Genomic DNA, 19,863 nt, shown 5'->3' with positions numbered 1-19,863 from the left:
TTTGTTTAATAAAAGTCTCCAGCCTCAAATTATGCCGTTCTTCTTTAAAAGTGAAACAAAAAATAAACAGATAAACAGGATAATTCGCTTTATTTGTACATGTTCTCGGATAAACTGCTTTTCCAGAAGCATCTTACTAACATAAATTTTTTGTTAGAAAAAATAACCCATCTGTACGATGAATCGAAATCGCATACTGTGAAAAACAGTAGGTGAAATGTTTCCAGATTACCTGCTTATTTCGCCCATATTTTTAAGTGCGCATTCGCTATTGGGAAATAATGAAAAGAATAACAACATGCAGTAAGCGGTAACATGTTTGTACATAATTAACATAAAATAATATGCTAAGACACATGAATTTGCAATATCGAGATGCAACACAAGCTGCTTTGTACAGCTAAAAATACCTAAAACCTAGATGAGACCGGAAGCCAGACCCATAATATTGATAAAATTTTCAAATTGCCGCGCCCGCTCTTACCAGAAGAAAAAGCTTGATAGAACGTACGTTTTTTAACGGTCGTTAAGTAAATTCAAATTCAAATGTAGTACTCACTCACTACGCGAACTCGGAAGCACCAAAGGCGTGTGTGAGAAAAATACTAATATTTCTAAGTTTTTAACATATAAACTGTGGCTTCCAGCCACCTGTCAAAAGTGAGTTCACTTGACGTAAACGTCAGCACGTTGTGAAACTCGTGGGAGCACAGAGGACCCGTTGGTCACTTTTCGCGGGCGTTTCACGAGGCAAATTCATCATGCTTCACAACGTGCGAATTGTTCGCGTTCATCTGAATAAAGTCATATACGTCTGAGACGGCATGAGGGTGAGTAAATGACGAGAGAATTATGATTTTTGCGTCGAATGACCGAAAAAATGACCAAATAATATATGTGTGACCCTGGACCACAAAACCAGTCATTAGGGTAAACTAATAGCTGAGCTTTCCATTGATGTATGGTTTTTAGGATATGACTGTATTTACAAAATATCTTCTTGGAACATGATCTTTACTTAATATCCTAATGATTTTTGCCATAAAAGAAAAATCAATAATTTTTACCCATACAGTGTATTGTTGGCTTTTGCTACAAATATACCCGTGCTACTTCAGACTGGTTTTGTGTTTCAGGGTCACATATAAACTTTGTTATTTCAGCTAATGTGTTGATCAGTTAAAATCTCTGTGAGGACATTTTGATAGTCTCATACAGCGATTCCTCTCTCTTCATTGCAGTCATGTAGACATGATCGTCATCTTCTGGTTTCGTATATTTTTCTCTCCTCCTGTCAAAATGATAATGGTAAAATGTGTTAAGTTGCTGACTAACTACAGACATTTAAACTATAGAAACTGCCAGCCAACATCTCATGAAAATTCATGAAATTCTTACCATAGGATGATAATCAAACAGGAAGCAAAGATGATATTTAGAACAACTGAAAGGATAAATAATATCCAAGTGGTTGACAAACTGAAACTTATTTCTGTAAAATGACAAAAAGAACATAGAAAAAAATAAGATTTTCATAAAGGAAATGTTTTGGATGATTTGTACAAGGCGTCATATCTACCTTGGGGTTTTTCACCATGATTGTGCACTTGGATTTCCATCCTTGTTGTACCAATGAGATTCTCACTGATACATTCAATGGTGGCGTTGATGTTCCTGAAACCAGGAATGGAGATGTTGCTAATGCTGATGATGTTGTCTGCTGAAGCAGCACTGTAGTATTTAGTGGTACCATTCAGTATTGGCCAGTATATGGGGTAACGGCACACCACTGTTGACACACACGCAGCTCAATTCATCACCCCACATGAAACAACGGGAGCTGTTCAGGATTTTGGGGGCATCTGAAATGATGTTGATGAATTATCATTTAATGGCAATTATGATTGCTACTGTGTAATGGTAATGATTGCTATTAGGGCAGTTTTGTCCATAACACTCTTATGATGTGTTATAAGTGAAATGATACATACATCTTACTTCGAGGATCACAGTACTTTCAGTCCGGATTCTTCCTTGAAATATCACTATACAGGTGACTTTAGTATTGTGATGTTTAGGCTCAGGATGGAAAGTCATTATAGAAGAGTGCTCTTCCCAGCCAGGCTGTCCTTTAGCTCTAGGTGTAGTTTCACCATCAATCCCTGTCCACACAATATTTGCTTTACGTTGTATGCAATTCCCTGGAACTTTGCAGGATATCTCTGCCTTCTCTCCTGATATGAGCGGTGGGACCTTAATTTCTGGTTTCTGGGTGAGCTCTAAAAACAATTATTTATTGGGATGAAAATTTCTATAAATTAATTTAAATTTGTATGTTTCTATTTTAAAAAGCATATAAACAAATACACACCTTTAACAGTAATATTTACTGTCTGAGGAAAGATATACACATTTCCTTCTCCCCACTCCAGTTTTAATCTGTATTCACCATCAGATTCACCCTGAACCAAGTCGTTTAGCAAAAAGTTGCACCCTCCCATATTCTGAGGAAATCCAGTATTAGTGGAAAAATAAGGAACTTCAACAGTTGGGTTTTGTGGATCTCCTTTGAACCAAGTTTTCCTAATGGGACCTGAGACACTTTGAGGGAAAGTGAAAGAACAGAACACTCTAATGCACAAACCGGCCTCTCCAGTGAAGTTTTCTTCTACACTGATGGAGAAGTTAGTAGGGTCTGAAAACCAAAATCCAAGCAAGAGATCAGATGGACTGTGGACTAAAGTTTAATTATAATTATAAGTTTAATTATTTTAACTATAAATTTATCACTTTTTTATATCAACAAAGTTTTGATGTAATGCATATATTTTGCATTGTCATCCAGAGCTCTTAACTAGCAGAAAACAGACTGCTTTTGTTGACGTTGCATTCCTTGTTTTCGCTACTTCTGAGATTATATATACAAACATACAAATTTTTAGTAGCTTTATCAAAGTCATGGGTGAGAAATGTAAGAACGTTGAAAAACTACAACAAAAATATAACTGGTTCAAATGGAATAAGATTTATAACCAGAAATAACGTAAAAGTCAGCACTCACATAAAATACAGTCAGTCATTTTAGTGACAGTCAAGATGAACAGCAGTGTTTGCAGCATCTGATGCGTTTGAGCATGTGATGAAACAGAAATAATCACTTTAAACCAGGTCTGTTCACACGGTAGCATGTGATGTGATGACAGTAATAAGTAGTAACTATTTTTGTATGACATTCAGCGGATGAAATTTAGTATTTAGCTAAATCTAACACTTTTAAGAAAGGAGAAAAAACAAGACTTTATTAATAGAACTGAAATAAATAGTTGCTTACCATTATTTGAAGAGCTTAAATAACCTGATGTGACAGCAGTTTTTCTTCCAATCAGATTGGTGCTGTTTTTCGTGACCTTGATCTGTTTCTAGTTCCAGCAACTCATCGTTACCACCAGTAATGATGTCTGTTGTTGCACAATACTTAAGTTACACCACCCACCACAGTGAACTCAGTAATCTAACCCAGAAACATTTCTTGCACGGAAATGACCAGTGTTTTACTCTTTTCAAGCTCCCAAGATCTAGACATGCTCCCTTCATCCTCCATTGGTCTGACAAACTGATAGTCCTGCCCCAAATGCACACCACTGCTTCTAACCTTTCTGGCAGGTCTGAGAGAATTCTTTCTAAAAAGTAATTTTTAAAGTCCCCATGAAATCAAAATTGAAGGTTTTTGGCTTTTAGTATGAATATGTTAGCCTTGACGCTACACTATAAAAAATGCTGGGTTAAAAACAACCCAGCGCTGGGTAAATATTGGACAGAACACATGCTGGGTTATTTTTACCCAGCTGGTTGGGTTAAATGTTTTTACTAAACATGCTGGGTTATTTTAAAATGGACTGGAACTTATAAAAACACACACAGAATTATGCTTATGCAAGAACACATAGACAAAATACAAGACAGATTAAATTTATTTGGGTGAATACAGCATAGTTTACAATATTACATAGATTTAAACTTGTTTAACAAGCATTTAAGACATAAAAAAAATTAAAAATATAGCATTTTGATTGTAGTGTATTCAGGCGTTCTCTGTAATCACTTGTTACCGAAATAGCACTAATTCCTGTGCTGAAAGATGCCGTAACTGCCCATAAACAAACAGTACTGAGATTAGAGAACATATTTTAATATCAAACTAAATGAAACAGTACATTAAACAAATAAAACTCTAAATACTATTTAAATACTAATAAAAATACTATTTTATACAAGGCAAAAGGTGTTTCCATCCTGCGAAACAACCGCTGTTGACGTGGCTGACTGACATCTCATCATTATGTTGTGTTGCGTAAAAATTATACAATTTACAACACAGTAAAGACTTTATAAACAAAATCAAATTTATACAAACCTTTATTTTGCTGAACACAATAGTACACCAAATCAGTGGCGCTCTCTTCTGTAGAGGACACAAAAACCCACGTTCTGACTGACTGTTACTCAGCAGCTGGGTTGTTTTGTCAAAGACAGGCTCAACCCAACAATTGGGTACAATAAAAATGACCCAGCAGCTTAGTTACAGAAAAACTACCCAGCACCTGGGTAAAAAATATATAAAATGACCCAACAAGTTGAACCCAGTATTTGGGTTTTAAAAAATAACCTAGCACCTGAGTAAGAATAACCCAATAAAATAACCCAATGGGCTGAACCAAGCATTTGGGTTAAAAAAATAACCCAGCATTTTTTAGAGTCTATCTATAAGCTAGTGCTCCATAACAATGGCAAAATTTGCATTTACATGATATAAGCATTCAAAACTTGCAGTCTCTCACTTCCGCCAATATAGATCTACGACTTTAACATCACCCTGCACTTCAGCTTCTCATCAAACTTTCTGTCCAATTAAATGCTCTCTAAAATCTGAAGCATCCCACCCGCTACACTATAAATAGACGCTGAAGCTGCGGCTGGAATCTGTCTCTTATTCAAAGAATTTTTATTTTCTGTACGGTTAATTGCACACAGTGCACTATATAGAGATAGAGAACGATTCATTCCATTAGGGCGAAAGTAGTCTGGTTTCGGCCTGTGTCACACTAACCGCCACACCGCGCGCACAGTCTGCTCCAGACCAAAGGCACGATAGCTTAGAACGGATCATATGTGCGAGTCGGCGCAGACCACAAAATGTATCGGACCCATTTGAATTCTACACAGAATACTATTTTATAGCGATGAGATTGCAGCTGTCATAGCCTGTCAAATGCGGCTTTACCCAGCTCAACGGCTCTGGCCCAAATTGTGATATAAATGAACGCTATTGGGTATTTAAAAAGGGGGCGAGTCTCCTTGATATGTCTCGCCCTGTCTTCCTGTTTCAGTTAAAATGATGTTAACACATAGAATAACACTGCTTGTTTCAAAGCCCCTCAGTGGACTTTTAAGGCATTAAATATAAAATTGAAACTATCAAAAGAACACAACACCTTTGAATAAAATCACAGCTTTTGTTTAATTAAAATCAAAGTCTTAACATTGAGAGGATACAGACTGTTTTTTTTTTTTGCCTAAAATATTGATAATAATACATAGTAGGGTTGGCAAATGATTAATCGTGATTAATTGCATACAAAATAAAAGTTTGAGTTTGCCTAATGTATGTGTACAGTATGTAATTATTATGTTTATATAAATGCACACAAATGTATATATTTAAGAGAAATATGTTATGTACAAAAATGTATTTATTTATAATATAAATTCTATAAAAATTATAATAAATACATATACTTGTAAATATTTCTTAAATATATACATGAATGTGCTTGTATTTATATATACATAATAATTACACACAGTACACACACATATATTAGGCAACCTCGAACTTTTATTTTGTATGCGATTAATCGCGATTAATCATTTGCCAGCCCTAATACATAGTGGAATAAGAAAGTATTTATTCAAAAGCATAAAGTAAAAATGACACACACATAGAAAGTCTTTAATTTTGAAGTTTTAAGACATTAGCTTGTGCAAACATGCATGCTAACTGTTCTATGTTACAGTGTAAGAAAAGCTGCTTAACATAAAAACTCAATAAAAAGCTTTGTTATTTCAGCTTGAATGCATTTATCTGTTCACTAAGATCTCTCTGAAGTCATTGTGATAGTCTCGTACACCGATTCCTTTCTCTTCGTTGCAGTCATGTAGACATAGTCGCCATCTTTTGGTTTCTTATGTCTTTTTCTCCTCAAAATGGTAATGGTAAAATGTGTGGAATTAGTCTCAAATACAAACACGTGACATTATAGAAATTGCCAGCCAACATGTATTTCTCAAGTTTACGAAGTTCTTACCATAGGACAACAGTCAAACAGGAAGCAAAGGTGACATTTAGAACAACTGAAAGGGTAAAGAATATCCAAGAGGTGGACAAACTGCAGCTTTCTGAAGGAACAGTAAAGATTTTCATAAGTGAAGTCATTTGTATGATTTGTATAAGATACACATGATGATTGCGTCCTGCCTACCTTTGTGTTTTTCACCACGATTGTGCACTTGGATTTCCATCTTTGTCATACCAATAAGATTCTCACTGACACATTCAATGGAGGCATTGACGTTCCTGAAACCAGGAATGGAGATGTTGCTAATGCTGATGATGATGTTCTTTGTTGAAACAGCACTGCAGTGTTTATTGTTCAATATTAGCCAGTATATCTGGGGTAACGGCACACCACTGCTGACACACACGCAGCTCAATTCATCACCCCACATGAAACAACGGGAGCTGTTCAGGATTTTGGGGGCATCTGAAATGAGTTTGATGAATTAGCATTTAATGGCAATTATGATTGCTACTATGTAATGGTAATGATTGCTATTAGGACAATTTGTCTATAACACTCTTATAATGTGTTATAAGTGAAATGATACATACATTGTACTTCGAGGATCACAGTACTTTCAGTCCGGATTCTTCCTTGAAGTGTCACTGTACAGGTTACGTTAGTATTGTGATGTTTAGGCTCAGGATGAAAAGTCATTACAGAAAAGTACTCTTCCTGGCCAGGCTTTCCTTTAGCTCCAGGTCTAGTTTCACCATCAATCCCTGTCCACACAATATTTGCTTTAGGTTGTATGCAATTCCCTGGAACTTTGCAGGATATCTCGGCCTTCTGTCCTGCTGTGAGCGGTGGGACCTTAATTTTTGGTTTCTGGGTGAGCTCTAAAAACAATTATTTATTGGGATGAATATTTCTATAAATTAATTTGGATTTGTATGTTTCTATTTAAAAAAGCATGTAAACAAATACACACCTTTAACAGTAATATTTACTGTCTGAGGAAAGATATACACATTTCCTTCTCCCCACTCCAGTTTTAATCTGTATTCACCATCAGATTCACCCTGAACCAAGTCGTTTAGCAAAAAGTTACACTCTCTCACATTGGGAGGAAATCCAACATTAGTGGAAAAATAAGGAACTTCAACAGTTGGGTTTTGTGGATCTCCTTTGAACCAGGTTCTACTAATGGGACCTGAGACACTTTGAGGGAAAGTGAAAGAACAAAACACTCTAATGCACAAACCGGCCTCTCCAGTGATCTTTTCTTCTACTCTGATGGAGAAGTTAGTTGGTACATAAGGGTCTGAAAACCAAAATCCAAGCAAGAGATCAGATGGACTGTGGACTAAAGTTTAATTATTTGTCTTCTGAGTATGTTTTAACTATAAATTTATCACTTTTTTTTTATATCAACAAAGTTTTGCTGTAATGCATATATTTTACAGTGTCATCCAGAGCTCTTAACTAATAGAAAACAGACTGCATTTATTGATGTTGCATTCCTTGTTTTGGATATTTCTGAGATTATTTATACAATAATACAAATTTGTATTTTTAGTAGCTATGTTGGAAAAACTACAACAAAAATTATACTGGTTTAAATTGAATAATCAGATTTATAACAAGAATATAGATATATAGAATTAATATGTATAGAATAATAATATAGAAGTCAGCACTCACGTAAAATCTCACAGTCAGTCATTTTAATGACAGTCAAGATGAACAGCAGTGTTTGCAGCATCTCGGACTAATGTGATGAAACAAAAATAACCAGGTCTGTTTCACACAAATGTGACAGTAATAAGTACACTCTTAAAAATAAAGGTGCGATGCCATAGAAGAACCATTCAGTCAAAGGTTCTTTAAAGAACCATCTCTTTCTTACCTTTTTATAATCTGAAGAACCTTCTTTTGCCACAAATGGTTTATGGAACCATTTAAACAAAAAATGTTCTTCTATGACATCATGAAGCACCTTTTTTAAAGAGCATACACTGTAAAAAACAATTTGTTGAGTCAACTTAAAATAATTTGTAACCTGGCTGTCTTAAAATTTTAAGTTCAGTCAACTGAAAAAAAGTTTATTCAACTTGAAATGTTAAATTGTACTAAGTGACAACTTAGATATTAGAGTTGAATCAACTTAAAATTTTAAGGCAGCTGGGTTACTTACCCATCTGTTAATTTAGCAAACACAAATATCTAAATTGTTACTTAGTACAACTTAACATTTCAAGTTGACTAAACTTATTTTAGTTGACTGAACTTAAAATTTTAAGGGAGTAGGGTAACAAATTATTTTAAGCTGACTCAACAAATTGTGTTTTTTATTTTTTACAGTGTAGTAACTATTGTATGACATTCAGCTGATGAAATTTAGTATTTAGGTATTAAAACATTTGAGAAAGGTGAAAAAACAATATATTTATGTAGAGAACTGTTGATAAGAGATGTTGAAATAAATTATGGCTTACCAGTATTTGAAGAGCTTGAATAACCTGATGTGACAGCAGTTTTTCTTCTGATCAGATCTTGTCAGATTTCAGTTTTGCTTGATCTTGATCTGTTTCTAGTTCCAGCAACTCATCCTTACCACCAATAATTATATTCGTTGTTGCACAATACTCACACTACCCATGCTTGCCCATGCTTAAGAGCGAACTCACTAATTAACATTTCTAGCACTGAAATTATTAGTTTTTATTCTCCATCGGTGTGACAAATTGATAGTCCTGCCCCAAACGCACACCACTGCTTCCAAACTTCCCAGCAAGTCTGAGAGAATTGTGTCTAAAAAGTAATTTTTAGAATTGAAAATATCAAAAGAAAAAGCAAAGAAAGAAGACCTTTGAATAAAATCACAACTTTTATTTAATTAAAACTGAAGTCTTAAAACAGAGGATACAGACCTTTTTTCTCTAAAGTATTGATAATAGTACACAGTGGAATGAGAAACTGTCTTTTCCCCCAAAAGAATAAAGTGAAAATGACACACACAAAGAAAGTCTTTCATTTTGGAGTTTTAAGACATTAGCATGTGCTAACATGCATGCTAAATGTTCCACTATATGGTACAGTGCAAGAAAGGCTACCTGACATATATTAATTTATTAAAAAGCTTTATTACAGCTGTAATGCGTTGATCAGTTCACTAAAATCTCTCTGAAGTCATTTTGATAGTCTCGTACACCGATTCCTTTCTTTTCATTGCAGTCATGTAGACATGGTCATCATCTTTTGGTTTTATCTTTTGTTTTTCTCTCCTCCTGTCAAAATGGTGATGATGAAACATGGAATTAGTGACAAATATAAACATTATAGAAATTGCCGGTCAGTGTGTTTTTCTTGAGTTTATGAAGTTCTTACCATAGGGCAGCAATCAAACAGGATGCAAATATGATATTTAGAATCACTGAAAGGGAGAAGAATATCCAATATCCATAAGAATATCCATATTACTATGATGGAAAAAAGTGAAGATTAAAAATGGCAGAAATGTAAAATTCTTAATGTAAAACACATAATTGTGCCCACGTTCTCACTCCCAACTCTCACATACTGATGCATGGTCAGGACCCTTTGGCGTCGCTTTTTGGTCGTGCAGTGTCCTCCATTGATTTCAGTTGTTTGCCTTAATTTAAATATAAATAATTTTATAGAAATGTATACTTTCATTGGAGCACCTAACCCCACCCCTACCCTAAACGTATCTACTTCTGAACAATATTAAACACTTAACAGGCAAATATAAGTACAGTCACAGGTATTTTTTGCATAAACTGACCATAAACAAGCAGTGTAAAAGCATTACAAACAAGTCGTTTTGCATTCCGAGTCTTCTGAAGCCACACAATATCTTTGTGCGAGGAGAGTAAAACAAGGTTTTGATCACTGAAAATGATCCTGCTCCATTAACGTGCTCACATCTCATTCAAAAAGATACTTCCGAACATTATCATGACGCAGTCGGTCACAAGACACACAAGAGCCAATGGCATTCCACAACCAATGGTGACATAATGCTGCTTCTGGCGGCATTTTTAGAATTTACGCACAGACTGAGCTTTACAACAGAAGGAGACGGCGATCGTGTCTCAGAAGACTTGGAATATTAATACTTTTTGAATAAATTAAGACTGTAGCTGTATCTTCCAGTTATATATTGTGTTTTATTGACAAATGGTATGTTTAGGGGCAGGGGTTGGGTTGCTGGTAAATGTGTAAATAATGTAAAATAAATAAAACTGTTGTGAATGTTTACATTAAAAAAAATCACACCCCAACATATATGCAATAATGTCAATATTATTACCCAATATATTATTTAATCATGACGATAAAATTCCCAGTGCCTTTTGCGTCAGCTTTATGAGGCCAAGGATTTCTTATTTAAAGCAATGAAGGACCCTGCACGTCCAAAAATGACGCCAAAGAGGTACCTTGTGCGTCAAAAAGTGACGCCAAAGGGTCCTGACCAAGCGTCAGTATGTGACGAGTTGGGAGTGAGAATGTGTTGCTCTACCTTTGGGTTCTTCAGCAGGACTGTGCACTTGGATTTCCATTATTGTCAGTCCAATGGTATTCTCACTAACACAAATGGTAGCACTGAGGTTCCCCAAACTAGCAATAGAAATGGTGATGATGCTTATGATGTTCTCTTCTGCAACAGCACTGTAATTTTCAGTAGGACCACCCAGTGTTGGCCAGTATATATGGGGTAGCGGTACTCCACTGCTGATACACATGCAGCTCAGTTCATCACCCCACACAACACAACGGGTGCTGTTCAGGATTGTTGGGGCATCTGAAATGAAACTATGATGAATTATCATTTAATGGCAATTATGGCAATGTCCACAATAATCTTGTGATGTGTTATACTGTAACTGAAATGATACATACGTCTTACTCTGAGGGTGACAATACTTTCAGTCTGGATGTTTTCTTGAAAAATGACTCTGCAGGTGAGGTTAGTATTGTGATGTTCAAGCTCAGGATGCAAAGTCAATATTGAAAACTCATTATCCCGGCCAGTGACACTAACAACTGTACTTTCAACTCCATCAGGCTCAGTCCCTTCCCATACAATATTTGTTGTGGGATTTACGCAATCCCCTGGAACTTTGCAGGATATCTCAGCTTTATGTCCCTCTGTGAGTGGTGGGACCTTTATTGTTGGCTTCTGGGTGAGTTCTTAAAACACGATAATTTATTGATATCAGAAATTCTAGAATTTCTATCATTTTTAAACAGTTTTATGCACACCTAGTATTATCTTGTTTATACCATGTCACATGGACAAGTTAAAACTGCTGTTGATGTTTGGAGCACAAAATTTGACATGGTTAGTTGTTTTATCTATTTTGTCTAAATTCTGAAACTGCAAATTCGGATATTCAAATATGAAATATGAATTTGAACTGAAATGCATTCCAGCCAATTAGAATTGAGTCCATGGTATAAATAAAAATAATAAACTTTTATAAATAAAAATTATATATACAAACACACAACCAACCTTTTACAGTAATGTGTGAGGAAAGATAATAACTTTGCCTTGTTCCCATTCCAGTTTTAATCTGTATTCACCATCAGATTCGCCCTGAACCAAGTTTTTAGCAGAAAGCTGCACTCTTTCAGATTGCCATTGCTCAAATAATCGTTACTCATGTCAACAAAAGGGACTTCAACAGTTGAGTTTTTTTGTATCTCCTTTGAACCATGTTCTCCTAATGGGAGCTGAGACACTTTGAGGGACAGTGAAAAAACAGTGCACTCTGATGCACAACCCGGCCTCTCCAGTGAAGTTTTCTTTTACTCTGATTGAATAGATATCAGTCGGATCGTCAGGGTCTGAAATGAGAAATGAATTTAAAATACTGCAATTTTATTCACTAAATAATAATTCTTCGTCTGAACCTTGACTTTGGCAATATTTTTCTTACAACCGTATTATTGTTTTTTAAAATTGTTTACATTATTGATTATTTCGTTTTACTAAACTAAATGTCGTAGAAAATAAAACAGGCACTTGATAAGTTTAGAAAAATGTTTGAAACTATATATAGACAAACCATTTGACTTAAAAATAGGTTATATTATAGAGTGATGCCTTTTATGTATCCTTGAATATTTGTTTTCATTACTAAAAAGTCATATTTGTCAACAAACATTGACATGTGTATCATTAGAATGACCTATAAACTACATAGTCCTTATTCTCTATAAATCTGAGTAATCATACCATGCTGAAATTGCAATACAGTTAAGTTAAGACTCACCAAAACAGTCTGTCATTTGAACGACGGTCAAGATGAACAGCAATGTTTGCAGCATCTCAGACTAATGTAATGAGAGAGAAATATGGCCTCTGGAAATCATGTCTGTTAATCTTATAACACAACTGTGTCAATAATAAAAATACACGCATATAATGACATGTTTGAAGAGTGTGAAAGATCTGAGCTGGGAATCTGACTTTTTAATCCGTTTGGTGCTTTTTATTTAATCTGACTGATTTTCTCACGATTCAGAAATGACTTATCATTATTATCATTACCATAGAGATATGTGTACTTGATACCCCTCCCATCATTTACAGTAAAACCAGTATTGTTTGCACCCAAAAAAAAAAACAAAAAAAATTATATTATCTTTAAACCTATTTATTTTTATTCATAAATGTATAATGTATGATCATTAGATGTTTTTTTTACAAACCATCCACTCATTTTTGTTTAATTTAGCATTTTTTAAGACATTTAATCAAACAACAAACAGACAAACAAAATGCAAGCAGAAACATCCCAAAAGAAATGTTTAAAGACATTAAATGTTGCATAGAAACCATCAAAATTACATTAAATTATTTAAAGAGAACTCCTCTTCCAAAACACCATTAACTATACTAGGTCTTTCTGCCATTTGAGACCCCAGTTCAGAAGTTGTGAATAACCACAGGCTGACGTAGCTGATGGCAGATCACCTCATCTATATATAGAGAGTTGGTCTTGACCTGGATCTCTTCCTCCAGGCTCAACTGGCGGCCTGCAAGAGCTTTCAGTTCCATCTCTGACAGTTCAAGTGCTTCGGTCAGTCTAATGGAGAAACATAGCAGGGAAAATGCTTTTATATGGTATATACGTTTAGCTAGGGGTCGACCAATTATCGGCAGTGATATTAAGCATTTTTATGGTTATCGGTATCAGTTATTTTCAAAACTGATTTGTCGATAAAATAATTTAAAAGCATTTGAAGAAAGTTTTGTCTGAGCCCTTGTTATTTTTAATTTTGACATTAATTTTCATTTTTACACCATGTATATCGGTTCAAAATATCGGTTATCGGTCTACTTCATCTGTAATCGGTATCGCATCGGTCGACCCCTACGTTTAGTAACCTCCCAATCTTTTCCCTTACCTCTCAATGTGGTTCGCAAGCTCCTTGACCTCTTCCAGCAGTCGGATTTGAGCCGGGTCGTGGCAGAGCTCAACGTTGGGCCTTTGGCTGCGAGACGACAGTCGAGTCTGAGCCACTTTGAGTGGAGCTTCTTTCTCTGCGATTGCCACACGTAGAGACTCCAGATTCTTCTCCTGATTTGCTGTCTCTGCTAGCAGCTGTAAGAGAGCACACAGACATACAAAATTAGTCAAATTATAATCTAAAAAAACTAGAATTAAACCATATAAAAAGGAATGTTATAGACAAGATTAAATCAAAATTGATCCTATTTACTAAATTAAAAGGGTCATCGGATGCAAAGTTCACTTTTACATGTTGTTTAAACATTATTCAAATTGAGCCATTCTCAGATGCCTGTCGGTGTGGCGTCACACTGACAGAGGCCACTCCCACCATAGTTGATTGACATGAGCGTCTTAACGCTGACCTGCCAGCTGTAACAGTCCGACCTCCATTGTTTTGATGCCGAAGCAGGGATGTAAGTTAGAAAAGAATATCTTCGATTGATGTGTTGTGTTGCTGGATGTAATAATGAACATAGTGGTCGTCATTTACTCCCGACATCTGAGCCGCTGAAGATGCAGTGGATTACGTTTGTTTGTGAAGGGAATGCGCCTCTCCCGATCTACATATATCCGTCTATGTTCGTGTGAATCATTTTTGATCCAGCTTCACTTACAGCAGAAGCGAGTATAAGGTTTTTTTTAATGAATCTTTGTGTTCGCCTTTCCTAATAACGTGCTAGTTAGCAAGTTTAGCGGCTAAACGTGGCTAAAGTAAACAGGCTCGTCACTCCACAAAGAGAAGAGAGGGGCGGGGCGAGCAGAGCTCATTAACATTTAAAGCAACCTCGACCAGAACAGGATGATTTTTGCAAAACTGATTTTGGCAAGGTAAAAAATGTGTTATTTACAAAAAAAAAAAAAAAAAAAATGTTTATTTTGAGATTTGTTAAAATTTATATTAAAAAGTTGAATTAAATCTTAAATAATGTATCTACTTATATTAAATATTACATTAAATATTCTTTAATTTCTAAATTAAAAGAAATTATTAAAGGATTAGTTTACTTCCAGAATAAAAATTTCCTGGTAATTTACTTACCCCATGTCATCCAAGATGTTCACGTCTTTCTTCAGTCGAAAAGAAATTAAGGGGTGATTTTTTATTCTAGAAGTGAACTAATCCTTTAATAATTTCTTTTAATTTAGAAATTAAAGAATATTTAATGTAATATTTAATATAGATACATTATTTAAGATTTGATTCAACTTTTTAATATAAATTTTGACAAATCTCAAAATAAACTTTTTTTTTTTTTAATATTATAATGTTGCCATGCCTTAATTCACATGTAGAAGTGATTTTATGCTACAAATGCAACTCACCTCATTGAGCTGGTTCTCAAGCTGTGCTTTGGCAGTTTTGGTCTCCTCTATGCGCAGCTCAAAAGCCCTTCCCGTGGTCTCGTACTGTCTGCGCATGTCTGCAGCCGTCTGCTCCAGCAGGCTGTCCACAAGAGCTCTCAGAGAAAGAGAGTTGTTCTTCTCCTTCTCAGCTTTGCTAAGGTTTAAGTTGCAGAGGCTCTCCCACTCCTCAGGAGTCACTGCAGTTCTAGAAATAATAATAATAAAAATGTATATATATATATACCAAAGAAAAAGACCTTGTCTTAAAATCTATATAGTTCTTACCCATAACTAGTATAGTTTGAAATACTTCCGTTTAAACCGGACGATGCACTAGTGAGAAGAGAACAGAAATCATCAATGCGCTCAGCCTTAAACTTGTCCTGCAGGTCCTTTTCCAAATAGTATTTCACTGAACGAATGAGCCTGAAAAGCACAAAAATGAAAGAAATTCATTTCTGCACAAATTGATATAATTACTTTATTCAATAACACAATGTACTAATAATGCAAGGATTTAGTGCCATATTTTAAACACTTTTTTGTTTCTAATTAAAGTAATTGATTTTATTAAATGATTGTTTATATATTATATTATTAGTTAATTTTTTACAGGTTTGACAGACAAAACCACATGAAACATGAAAGACAATTTGAATCTTTACTGATTAAATTAATCTTGTCTTGTCACCGACCTGATTTGCTCATTGATCTGCTCCAGTGTTCGCTGAAGCAGGACCATCACTCCTTCAATCACCTCCTTCTCCTTCAGCAGCTCCTCTTCCACCTCATCATGGACCAGGTCAATTGCAACCCGCTTCTGTCTGTGCCATAGACATAGTTCAAAAGTTCAAAATAATGGCGTTTATTTGAAATGTAAAAGTCTTTATCACTTTTGATCAATTTGGTTGTGTAGATCAAGTAAAAAACAGGGTCAAAAATGTACACTGTTGCTCATACGAACATTTTTACGTGAATATCATGACACAAATTAGGTACAAAGCCTTCTTTATAAAATAAATAATTGGTTAGCAGGCAAATGTTATACATAGCGACAGTGGTTTTGGATTCATGCCGTTCGAGCCCATAGATTTAAAGCAATACGTTCACTTTCATCTCACACTTTTAATTTTCTTGTCATTCACTTTTAATCCATGTTTTCGTATCTCTTACTGTAGTGAAAATGTGGGTGGGAAATAAAAGATTTCGCAGCAGTGAATTAAGAATTCGTTCATACGATTTAATTCGTTCCCTTATTTTACAAATTAATAAATAAATAAATCGTAGGAACAAATTAACAAGTTGTAGTCATGAATTATGTCATGTTCGTGTCCCGCAGCCCTGTCAAAGTGCAGTGCAGCATATGAAACAATTAGCCTATATGGGGAAATTATAATTAAACATGAATTAGTGACTAAATTTCTATTACTTTCCATGCTTATGGTGTGAGCGCTTCCTATATAGACCCTGGTTTGTATTTGCTGCTTTAGCAGGAGCTCAAAAGTGCTCACAGAGTGCAGCAATATGAAGCCAATATTGAGCAAGCAACAGCGGTCACATTTGGTTTTCAGATAAGTAAAAGACCGCTTCTTAAAAACAGAGAAGATGAACATGTTGGTATTGGTGTGCAAAAAACATGAAAGCACTGTCACGGTCAGCCAGTTTAGTTTTACTTTTCTTTTTGTTTTCATTTTGAAAAGCTTATTATCTTTGTCGTTTGCTTCACCTTATGGAGGCTTTCCTTTAATTTTTTTTTTATTTATTTGATTCCTCAGTGTTTGCTAAATGTTATGTAATTTATTAGTCGGTATATAATACAGTATGTGGTGTATGCCAGGTATGCTTGGTATTATTTCCAAACAAAAGGATATATATTGGCATCGGCCAAAATGAGACGAAAAATATCAGCATATCGGATATCGGCAAAAATCCAATATCGTGCATCCTTACAGTAGAGATATGACAGGAAAGAGCTGGGAGGAGAGAGGGGAGTCGGATTGGCAAAGGACCTCGAGACGGGATTCGAACTCGTGTCGCTAACAGTTGCGCTATATGTCGATGCAACCACGAGGCTATTGGCGCCTAGGTCCATGACATTAGCCAAGTCTAGTTATGCAAAAACTCTTGTTATAATCACTGAAGCTACGTCGTATCTGCACTGTGGTGTATACGAGGGAAGTTGGTACGCACTCAATAATAGCTCCCCTGTTTTCAGGAAAGGGTGCTTGCTGCAGAGCCAAATGGGAGGAGCCGGAGCTCTAGCTCCCCCTCACTGGAGGTAATGGTTGGAGATAGACACCTAACCACACCCTAACCCTTACCCTATCCTAAACATAACTCCACCCATTAATTCACACACAGGTGGAGCTGGACATCTAGATGGGGGGAGCTGGAGGCTATTCGGCTCTGCAGTGAGCAGTACTTGGTTTTCAGTGCTGAATAAACTATGCGCCTCTGATTGGCCAATGAATTCCTACGTTCAACAGAAATGCGTTTGATTGGTTATAAGGCTTAACACTGCACAAAACACAGTGTAAAATCTGAAATGATGCTTTTCATTCAATTTCACATTTCATTTTAATCGCAACAGCCGTAATATGTTGTTTATTTGTGCACAGGCATTTTTTTTGCCTCTTTGTCTTGAATTTATGAGGCATTTTTGTTCTTTTCGGTGGCATTTTTGCCACCCTCGTCAATTTCTGACCCTGGTAAAACCACTTGATTTTAGTAATGTCTTCTACTGGTTGTACAGTGAGAAGTACCTCTCAGTCAGACACTGCAAAGTCACTTGGAGAGGCTCTGAGCAGCTTTCTAAGGCTCTTTCCACACGGCTCTTGAAAATGATGAGGGTCTCAATCTCCTGCACCATCTCCTCGAACTTCTGGTTCAGTTCCTGCCTCCAGAATTTGATGTCCTGGATTCTCTGCTCTGAAGAAGAGATGCAAGTAGAAAAATAAGCAGGCCAGAAATGTTTGATAACTACATGATATTATCAAGGAAATATCTTGAATAGCATGAACTTCCTGTCTTATTACAGCTCTAATGTAAGGTCATTAACCCTCTTTGCTTCCTGTCACATGTATTTGGTGTGCTGCATACCCAGCTTCTTTTGTGCATCCTGTTGCATGCGTTTAGTAGATTTGTCACTCTCCTCGATGAGTCTCTGACACTCTGCTGTCAGTCTCTGTGAGTGTGATCGTTCAGCCTCCGAGCTCCTGAAATGCATCTGGTTTGCATGTTTCCACTCAGATGGCAGAAACTTATCAGGGGGACCCATCAGCCGAGACATTTTTTCTAATGAGACATCAGAATTACTATATTATTTATATGAACTAATATCAAATATGTACATTGCCTTGCAAAAGTATTCATACCCCTTTATTTTTTTTATGTTTTGTTGTTGCAACCTTATGTTTAAACTGCTTTAAAAATTACTTTTTTTCCCACATCAATTTCCACTCCGTACACCATAATGACAAAGCAAAAAACTGATTTGTGACAACTCTGGGAATTTAAAAAAATAAAACACTAAAATAAGCACATTGCGTAAGTATTCATACCCCAACTCAGTACTTGTGCCTTTACGCAATCCTGTCTCTGAGCTCTACAGGCAGTTTTGACCTCAGGTCTTGGTTTTTGCTTTGATATGCATTTTCAGCTGTTAGACCTTTTATTGAGATGTTTGCGCCTTTCCAAATCATAATCATTAAAATGAATTTGCCACAACAGAACTCCACTCGAAGTGTAGTAACATCTACAAGCGACATTAATGCTCTTGAGCTCAATTTCAAGTGTCCCAGGGTATGAATACTTATGCAATGGAATCATTTTAGTTTTTTATTTCTAATAAATTTGCAAAGTTGTTACAAACCCGTTTTGTGATTTGTCATTATGGTGTACAGAGTGTAGATTGATGTGGGAAAAATGTAATTTAAAACATTATAACGTAAGGCTGCAACATAAAACATGAAAAAATGAAGGGGTATGAATATTTTCGCAAGGCACTGTAGTTATTAAAACAAATTAAAGCCATACTGTTGCCAAAAAACAACTATCATTAAATTGTTACATATAAAATACTGACAAATTAGATATAACTTGTCAGGATTTCAGTTAACTGTAGTAAAATCAACATTTTGCCCATCAATCTTTGTCTTAAACAATCTGTTCAGCGTTTTTAAGCTACTTAAACATTATATAACTATAATTAAAACGTTAAACGTTAATAATAAAATGTCTTACCTCTCAGATCTAAATTCCTGTGTACTGTGTAAAATAAGACTGCTGACAACAGCCGGCGAGTAAACACACTGTTACCACGGCAACGTAACCGTTTAAACGCTAGAGGGCGGTAAATGACATTTCTTTGTCGTGAAAACTCCAAAAAATAAATAAATAAATAAATAATAATAATAATAAATTAATTAATTAATTTAAAAAAAAAAAAACAACATATATATATATATATATATATATATATATATATATATATATGATATTGATGTTAAAATTTATTAGACATAAAACAGGACCTCTCTATATTTTTATCCCTTGTTTTCTAGTAGTGTATTAGTACTTTCATATAAGGACAATCAGTAAAATCAAAATAAACAAGACTGTTTTCATTTTTA

General features: G+C 35.4%; 3 protein-coding genes and 1 pseudogene across 3 annotated transcripts; all 4 read right to left on the bottom strand.

Annotated features, from left to right (window-relative positions):
- Positions 1 to 115: 115 nt before the first annotated feature.
- On the bottom strand, positions 116 to 3,414 carry LOC127177398 (sialic acid-binding Ig-like lectin 14; annotated as a pseudogene).
- Positions 3,415 to 6,149: 2,735 nt separating this feature from the next.
- LOC127177400 (sialic acid-binding Ig-like lectin 14) lies at positions 6,150 to 8,103 on the bottom strand. Its single transcript, XM_051129674.1, has 6 exons — positions 8,043 to 8,103; positions 7,330 to 7,662; positions 6,950 to 7,237; positions 6,540 to 6,821; positions 6,366 to 6,456; positions 6,150 to 6,258 (listed from the first exon to the last, which is right to left on the bottom strand). Exons 1-6 carry the CDS (start codon positions 8,101 to 8,103, stop codon positions 6,150 to 6,152), a joined length of 1,164 nt encoding a protein of 387 aa, XP_050985631.1.
- Positions 8,104 to 9,513: 1,410 nt separating this feature from the next.
- Positions 9,514 to 12,698, bottom strand: LOC127176934 (sialic acid-binding Ig-like lectin 5). Its single transcript, XM_051128783.1, is given in 8 exon segments — positions 9,514 to 9,622; positions 9,729 to 9,792; positions 10,885 to 11,166; positions 11,265 to 11,555; positions 11,874 to 11,981; positions 11,984 to 12,068; positions 12,070 to 12,215; positions 12,644 to 12,698. Coding segments are annotated over 8 exon segments (1,140 nt in total).
- A 375-nt stretch (positions 12,699 to 13,073) lies between these two features.
- Positions 13,074 to 19,566, bottom strand: tekt1 (tektin 1). The gene is made up of 8 exons (XM_051129669.1): positions 19,475 to 19,566; positions 18,332 to 18,526; positions 17,995 to 18,160; positions 15,928 to 16,056; positions 15,518 to 15,658; positions 15,212 to 15,437; positions 13,782 to 13,978; positions 13,074 to 13,459 (listed from the first exon to the last, which is right to left on the bottom strand). The coding sequence occupies exons 2-8, from the start codon at positions 18,519 to 18,521 to the stop codon at positions 13,300 to 13,302; spliced, it is 1,209 nt and encodes a 402-aa protein (XP_050985626.1). The 5' UTR covers positions 18,522 to 18,526; positions 19,475 to 19,566; the 3' UTR covers positions 13,074 to 13,299.
- Positions 19,567 to 19,863: the final 297 nt, after the last annotated feature.

This window comes from Labeo rohita, chromosome 15 (assembly GCF_022985175.1).
Source record: "Labeo rohita strain BAU-BD-2019 chromosome 15, IGBB_LRoh.1.0, whole genome shotgun sequence".
Classification (NCBI taxonomy): Eukaryota; Metazoa; Chordata; class Actinopteri; order Cypriniformes; family Cyprinidae; genus Labeo; species Labeo rohita.
Note: the sequence above shows the minus strand (reverse complement) of the source record. Positions and strands in the feature narration are given on the sequence as shown.